The sequence below is a fragment of the Pterocles gutturalis genome, unplaced genomic scaffold, assembly GCF_000699245.1.
Source record: "Pterocles gutturalis isolate BGI_N339 unplaced genomic scaffold, ASM69924v1 scaffold45573, whole genome shotgun sequence".
NCBI classification, from domain to species: Eukaryota; Metazoa; Chordata; class Aves; order Pterocliformes; family Pteroclidae; genus Pterocles; species Pterocles gutturalis.
The window spans coordinates 1-8475 of NW_010124639.1; the positions used below are offsets into that span (position 1 = coordinate 1).

Here is an 8475-nt window from a genome sequence, read left to right on the forward strand (position 1 = left end):
GTGTCGTGTTTTGTTATGTGGTGTCATAACCAAACCCAACAGGCTCCACACTTACAGTTTGGCTTTAGAGAAAATATTTTTACGTTGAAAAAGGGGGAAAATCGCATGGGAGTGAAAGCAGCTGGAGCAGTACATCACGGCTGGACATAAAGTCCTCACCTGCCAGGCCCCGGGTGGGCAGGGGCTTTGGGCCGCCTCCTGTTTTCTCCCTGTGTACTTCAGGAGGGATTTCAGGTGTGAAGTGGAACAGGAGAGAATGTTAATTGGCATTTTTGTCCAGTCCTGACCGTGACCATTTGATGGTGCAAATATTTACCGCTTCAAGTAGTAATTGTTAGTATCGCTATACAGTACGCTTTGAAGCCAGTGACCACTGCGTCCTTTGTTTCTACTTCTTCAGGACACTAGTAAACAAATAAATCAGTTTGGAAATGGTATGTTCCAAATGGCCAGTCATTTTTGTTGAATATACTAGGCTCTACGTACATACAAAATCTCCTGAGAAACAAGCATGTGTAATAACTTCTGACAATAGTTTATGTTTTCCCACTGAGGTGGCTTTTTTGTTTGTTCGTTTGTTCTACAGGAAAATACTCTGAAAATACCCGATCCTAACAAGCTTTTCTTTTTGCTGAACTTCCTATTGCCTCTCAAAAGAAGAAAGAAATGATAGATGGTGAGACACAGCAAACAGTGCAAACTATCCATACTGGTTTTTTTTTTATTTTTCAGTGAGGTTTTTCTGGATCCCTGTTACATGCACGGAATACTGCATTTCCAGCCTCATATAATGGCTTGCACAGACAAAAAACTTACTTTCAAGAGCATCTTTACTATTGTGCATTCAGTCCTACCTAATCATCCTGGAAAGAAAGTATTACATTCCATTTTAAGTATTTTCAGGATTGGACACAGCTGTATTAAATCTTAACATCTGAAATGTGTGTAAGCACTTTCTAAAACCTGGGCCAGTTTCACCTCTGACATAGGGTCAGCCTTACTGAGCTTGGTGGCGGTGGCGTGTTGCTCACTTAAAGCAGAAACAAGCTTGGCCCTTAAAATTTGAAAGCAATCTGTTACCGTTTAACATTCTTAAAATTCCTCTCATGCTCAGAGACCTCCTTCAGAAAATACATGCAGGCAGCCGCTGAATTGTGACCATCTCTGGGGCAGAAGGCAACAACCAGATGGAAAAAGAGTATCCTAAATAACACATTAGAATGGGATATTATTTACCAAGTATTCTGGACTTCCTCTTACACCTTGTGCCCTGGCAATTTTCATTGGTGATGCAGAAATAAGGGAAAAATACAACAATAACTTCTGGACGCGTAGAATCAACCAAATCACCCTCCTCAGTATTAGGAAATGTACTGACACATATTTATTTCAGAGAAGTCCCTGAGCCCTGCAGTGTGGATGATGATCTGAATTCTTTAAAGCTGAGAGCGTTTGTAACTGAGGCTTTTTTCAATATGATGTCTGCTATAATTACTTCTGCATCTGTGCTCCCCTTGCCCTACCCTTCCTCTTTCCCCTTTTATAATGTAAAATTTGCAGCTATACTTGGAAACGTCCTTATTGTGGTCAGGGAGAGGGCAGGAGGTAGCTGTACAGTGCCTATGCAACACTAAACATTACTTGACAGCTTTGTGATTGCCCCCAGCACTGAGTTATCTGCTCCCTGTACCTTCTCCCTTCTCACTTGTCCCTTCCCCCTCTCCGAAATATTTCTCCAGCCCTGTCTCATTGGTGCACTACTCTCCTTTGCCTTTTTTGGACTGCCACCCTGTCAATCTAATGCAAAAAGGCCAGGGGCAGGTGCAAACCCCTTGCTATGGCTCCTCTTACTAACCAATCCTCTACTGGCCCCTTGTCCCAAAATACCTAAGAGCCAATGGAGTGGGAAACCCGGGACCCCAGAGAGAGGGAGAGGCTAAAGCTGCTGGATTGCTGTTGGGGCATCCATTTAGGACCCGGGTTAGCCCAGAAGCTGCCAAACACTTGGATTCCTCTTGGGACTGTGGTGACTTGTGGATAGCAGGCGTGCTCTGCTGATTCATTTTCATCACTGTCAACATGGTGATCAAAGTCTTTGTAGCCACATCTTCGGGGTCTACAGCGGTAGGTGTCTCATTTAACATACTCCTCTTTCTGCTGGGGTCAGGCTGTTAAATTAGCCTAGAAGATCCCAGGACAGCCTGAGTTTGTGTGTGACAAAAAACCCACTGGATTTTTCCTGATCTGCATTGATCACCTTATTATTGAAAGCTACTCAAGGTGTAGAGAATTCCTGTTAATGCAGGCTTGCTTGCATGCAAGGTTTTACTACAGTTATAACATTTACATATAAATTATCTGTCATTTAATAGATTTACTTCTATTTGAAAAAGCAAAGAAGAAGAAAAAAGTGGATATTGTATTTGCACAAAAGCTAAGGTAGATTGTTTACAGTAGAAATTAACGTATTTGTTTTTAAAAAGACTTTAGGACACTGCAGCTGCTGAAGGGGAACTGTGTCTAAGAAAGAGCCTAGAGCCGAAGTAAGCTGAATAAAGTTATGTTTAAAAAAATTCTTCACACCCTCCCCCCCTCCACCTTTTCCTAGGTTTTTGGTTTGGTTTTTTTTTGTTTTGTTTTCTTGTGGTTTTTTTGTATGTGTGTCTCTTGAAATGCTATACTTATGATTTTTAGTATTGAGATATACTGCTGTAGCTGTCAGCATAGTGTATCAGCTAAAGGGAAGGGCATGTGAATAGTAGGGAGGTTGGAAGTCCGTGGGAGGTGGGAACCAGGAAAGGACTGTTTCCTTTTATATCCAGTTCCCAAATGAGCTCAGATTGCAGCTTTCCTTTGGCAGTCACTCACACCCAGTGACATGGCTAAACAAACTGGCTGGTGCTTGCACATAGCTGTAACTACATCTCTGTCTCTCTGAGACCAGCTCCATGTCTTTAAGAAGCTTCCAGAGTTGAAAAGCTCAAAAAAACACCCCGAGTTCAAAGGAGCATCTCTAGAAAATGAACTGGGGGACATTCAGTAAAATTCAGATTGGAACATGGCTGAGGAAGTTTGCAGTGCTCTCATCAGCTTGTCTCACCAGCCTATCGCTTAGCCCGACACTCTAAATTTGCTATTGACATTTTAGCATTCCCTTTTTTATAAGAAACCTCAAAAGCAAGAGAAAGAAAGAAGAGGAGGGGGTTGGAAACTGCAGGTTTGGTAATTTGTAATCGAGCAGTTACTGCTCACATAGCTTTATACACTGTCGTGCGCTGTGCATTGGCAGTCATTTGCTTCTGCTTGGTCTCCTCTTTTGGTCTCTTTTGGTTGACCAAAGAAGAGTTGTCCCTGCCTCCTGTGCCACTCCTCTGTTTTCTGGGAAAAGTTGTGACCACGACTGAAATCCCCGTGTAGACATTCAGTAAGTGTGTGCTGGGACCTTCATCACCTTGTCTGCCTCAGGCACGAACTGTTGCTGCTTCAGCTATATAGGATTGGGGTTGTAGTTCAGCAAGGTGGTTGTGCGAGTGCTTTGATTAAATAGTGACATGCAGAGATCACTTATGCAATTAAAACTAAGCATATCATATATTTAGCACTAGCTGAACCAAGATCTTTCCTCTGCTACACACGTTCCTTGTCCCTCCTTCCAGCTAGCAGCTATAACTGACTCCTTTCCTGCTTGTCTGCAGGGATGGGATGTGTGTGCTACGCTGAGCGCTGAGCAACACGCAGGCTTTATCCAGCCATTTTCAGCTGTGAAACATTGCTACTGTGGTTTATTACTGCTAAGAAAGACAGCTAATGCCAGTGAACTGTAATAGGTTTTAAGTTTACTAATACCAGTCTCCACTGTATGTTAGCAGCTGACAAAAGCTGTTAGTGAGGTCCCAGATGTAGACTGGAAGGAAGGGTATGGCATCTTTACCCAGCAATGTCCCTCTGTATTTCCTCCTTTCTCGTGTGGTGGGTGTACCTAGCGCTGCAGCAATCTCAGAAGGCAGCATGTGTTCAGATTACTGATACATAATTGCAATGCCAAGTAAACACAATGTTCAGCTGGAGTATTCCACATTTACTGATTAAAATGACGGAAAGTATCCTTTCAATTAACCTTTAATGAGTTTTGGTATATATAAAATAAAACTCACTTGTGCAAGGAGCCAGCACAAACCCCAATGTCACTAAAATCCTATTAAAAGCAGACTTTTGTATCAGCCTTGTACAGCTTTTGCTGAGAAGAATGAATTTAATCCCTAAAGAGCTTAAATTGAAAATCTAAATTGTCCTAGTAGCACTGGTACTTTTTTCAATGTGGCTGGTTTCCACCAAGTGCATGTTGTTCATTTTGAATTTCAAAATATGATGGGCCCAGCCTCCTCTGGTGTAAATCAGCAGAGGGTGAAGAATGAAGAATGTTTCTATTCTATCTACTGCGCAGTCACACTACTAATTGCAACTGGTTATCATGTTAATAAATACTTTTCAAAGGCAAATGCAGTGAACCTAGTAACATTCTGGTTCTCTGTAACAGATGCTTGATCAATATAATTCACTGTGGATCTAGAGCAAAGATTGAGTCTGTATTTTCCCCCTCAATGATCCAGAAATTTATTTTGAAGAACTTTAGCTTTACTATCTTTTTGCTCCAAACTTAGCTGAAACTGAACTATTCGTTAAGGCAAGCAGAAGTGGAGACACTTACTTATAGCGCTAAAAGGTACCAAATGTTTGGCTTGAAGCAAGCAGTAAAAAAAAAAAAAAAATCTTGTTATTAGCCACAGCGGTGTTTAGAAATGGGTAATATCCGGCAAAGTTCTAAGGTACCATGAACCATGGGAGAAACAGGATCTGTGTCTTACACAGTCTTCAAAATGTTGCTTACTGTTGCTCATGGTTAGGGCACCTCTAAAATCCTTTTATTCCCAGCGTTTTTGGTAACATTTTGTGAATTTGCCCACTTAAAAATATGCAGTTCTCCGACAGACTGAGCAAAATGTAGACTATTTGCATTACGTCCTCTAAAATACAGGGTAGGGGTTTGTCATCCGTGACTGTGAATCTGGCCATACATAAACCTGAGCTAACATTTCAAACCAATTTCAAATCAAATCATAAGTTAGAGTGTGATAAATAAGAATAATCACCGGGAATAGGTTGTCCATGCAGTGTTAGAACCGAAAGCTGCAGCACCCCTGCCTGCCAACATTAATGTTGCTGCTGCTGCTTTAGGTTGTTTACTAGGTACCATTTGCTTCTGCCATAGGCAGCTGGCCGATGGGAATGCTCTGGATTGCGAGGATATGGATGATAATGCTTAATTACGCATCAGGCAAAACTACTATTTTCTGTAGCTCTTATGCTCTGGCTAGATAATAATTTAAACCTTTTTTTTTCATATTTTAAGTGACTAGCAACTAGAGATGGTGGAACTTAAGTTTTGTTGAAAGCAAAAATGGCATAGATTAAATAATATCCTGTTCACCACCACTTTCCAGGGAATGTATGCCCAAGCAATCTGAATTCCTCCCATGCCATCACACGCAATCAAGGGCACAAACAAGCTCCTGCAATCTCATCCATTCTGGGAAAACCTTTGCATGTCCCCTGTGTTGTTATGTGCTGGAAAATTTCCCTCTCTGAGTGCTATTTGCTGGAGGGCTTCTTTTAGTTGCCCAGCTACCTTGTGCCAGCCACAGCAGAGGCTTGCTTTATGGTATCATATTTGGTGTGTGTCCCAAGTCTTTTGCTCTGCCTAAACCCTAGTCATTGTAAGCCTTAAGACATAGTACATCTTCTGCATATTTTATTGTTGCTATCATCATGAGAAACTTCTTGCCTTTTCCTTATGCCGGCATAACTGGATGTAACATTTTGCTTTCAGTCCTGTTGCTGTCTGAGCCTCCTGTGTGTTATGAATCTCAATCTGAAGAAAAATTGTTTATCCAGGTTTAATCTTAAAAGTTATAGCTACAGCCATAAGCAAGGGAGCACAGAATCTGTAGTTTGGTTTCCATTATCTCCTCAGAGGCACTGTCCATCTGCGGCACTAGCTATTCCAGGAGCCATATCTACTTTGGTGCCTGTGTCCAAAGAGACAAGCTGACGCTGAAATTGCAGCTGACAGCACTTGAGTACACTGGCTTTCAGAGCATGTGGTGAAACTCTTAGTACTGGCTCATGCAGATTTTATTAACCATTTATATGAATGTTATCCTGCCACTTCCTCCAATGAAGTGCCCCTCAAGCAATCCTTTCTGCCACCTGAATGTGCTCTGAAAATAACTGCAGCAAAACAACCACTAAGAAAATGACCTCTGTTTAAAAAGTGAAAATAAGGATATAAATAAACACCTTTGAGATCTGTCAACTGCATGGCTTTCAAACACGTTGGATTAGTGTTTCCATTGAAAGTGATGTGGGTTTTTTTAGCTCGCCATAAACTGCTGTTGTTATCATAAAAATGTGCAGCATTTTATGTTTGTTATTTTTTATAAGCAAGCATAACTATATGGATAGCTACTTCCTTATTTGAAAGAGAAAAATAAATTTTATCCTTAATCATGAAAAATCATTCTTCCATTATAATAGGCAGTCACTCTACTTCAGCTTTTCAGGTTTATGAGATTATAGAAATGCATAATCCATTAATTATTTCTTGTGTCATTGCTTGTGTCAGACTGACTTACACTAGCTTGGTGCCACTTCAAGTTCAGTTGTTCAGATGTCTGATTTGCAGAAGTCATGGTTTCAAATCATATAATGGCTTTTATGTAAAAATTATGTTGCTACATTGTTCTAGCTGCTATCTATATAGGACACAAACTTGCTGCATGGAGTAGCATAACTGCGAGGAGAAGAGAGTCACATCTGGAATGTGATTGTGCTAGAGAGTAATTTGTTTGTGACCAAAGAGCAGTGTGAGAAAGTTTTTACAGATCAGTCCAAACAGTGCTTGCTTCGAATGGTGCAGTGTTTGTAGGGCTAAAGTTTGGCCTTGTAGCTCTTAAACAAGTTAGACGTATACAAAAATGGGGAAGTTCTTTAAATACTGGTTATGAGCAGCATTCCTTTAGTAGAGAAGTATGGTGAGTATTACTCCTTCAAAGTAAAGGGAGAAGTTGTAAGGTTGATGCCTACATCCTAGGTGTATACAGTACTAGCATCAAAGAGAATAAGGGCCATGACTGAATTTTAGCTGGCACAGAAGCTGTGTATAACATGCTTTATTTGTATGTAATATGTTCTTCTTGGTCCAACTGGAACATCATTCTGTAATGTGGGGAATATTCAAGCACAGGAGTTAAGCTGTGGCTCACGGAAGGCTAAATGTCATATGTAGTGACTAGGAAATTCGAGACTGTTACATGTTGGGGAGAGTATGGACGTTCTCAGACCTGTGCTGACTTTAGGTAGAATTAGCTTAGGTGTCTATAAACCACACTCACAGGTCTGGGAACAGAGTAGGAGGCTATCATTTCTTAGGCGGAGGTATCACTCCTTCTAGCAAGGAAAGTCAGAAGCTGGGAAGGAAAAGAAGTGATGGAAGTCATCTGGGTGCTGAGAAACAGTCTTGAATCTAAGCTTCAAAAAGTTTGGGGGCTACTGGAGTAGTGGATCCAACTTGACGTACTTATATCATCTCTACTTGTAATAAAATGGCTTTTAGAAAAAAAAATTATTTTTAAAGAAGGAATTTTGCTTTTCCTCTTTCCTAACCAGATTAAAAAGAAACAGCAAGAAGTAGTGGGCTTTTTAGAGGCCAACAAGATTGACTTTCAGCAAATGGACATAGCAGGTGATGAAGACAATAGGAAATGGATGAGAGAGAATGTCCCAGGTGAAAAAAAGCCTCAAAATGGAATTCCCCTCCCTCCACAGATCTTCAATGAGGAGCGGTACTGTGGGGTAAGAAGATATTTAGAAATTTAAATACCTTCAGAGAGTCTTCTTTCACAGAAACTGACACTATTCCATTATCAGGAAGCATCCTCAGACAAACTTCTTGAGACAATTTGAGATTCACTGTGAAAGAACAATTCTTAGAAAGCATTTTTTAGGCACAGAAAAGCAATGATTATTCCTTTTCAAGAGAAAAATACACATGGAGGGGAAAAAAGACTAGAGAAACTCTGATTAACAGGCTGTATGGATTATCCCCTGCAGACCCAGAGCCTGTGCAGGACCCAGAGCTCACTGCAAGGCATGGAGCTTACTGCCTTTGAGGAGCTCCTGTTTTCCTCTCACATTCTCCTACCCCCTGCTGTGTAGCTCACTCACAAATCGTCCTGCGGTGGCTCTCTGCCTGCCCTCTCATTTCAACTCCTGAAGACCAAAGGCATTAATGAGTGTTTGATACTATGGCTTCTTCACACAATATCTCAGGATAACCAAATGTAGACTATGAAGACAGCTCAGCTGCTCTTGTATTAAGTGCTCAGTTATGTGTTTTGGCAATACCAAACTCCTCAA

The 8475-nt window shown here is 41.0% G+C and overlaps 1 protein-coding gene across 1 annotated transcript; it reads left to right on the forward strand.

Moving 5' to 3' along the window:
• Positions 1-1946: 1946 nt before the first annotated feature.
• Positions 1947-7911, forward strand: LOC104460489 (SH3 domain-binding glutamic acid-rich protein; the record flags this gene model as incomplete). Its single annotated transcript, XM_010078302.1, has 2 exons — positions 1947-2124; positions 7726-7911. Coding segments are annotated over exons 1-2 (231 nt in total), but the record flags the coding sequence as incomplete, so codon positions are not given.
• Between the last annotated feature and the right edge of the window lie 564 nt (positions 7912-8475).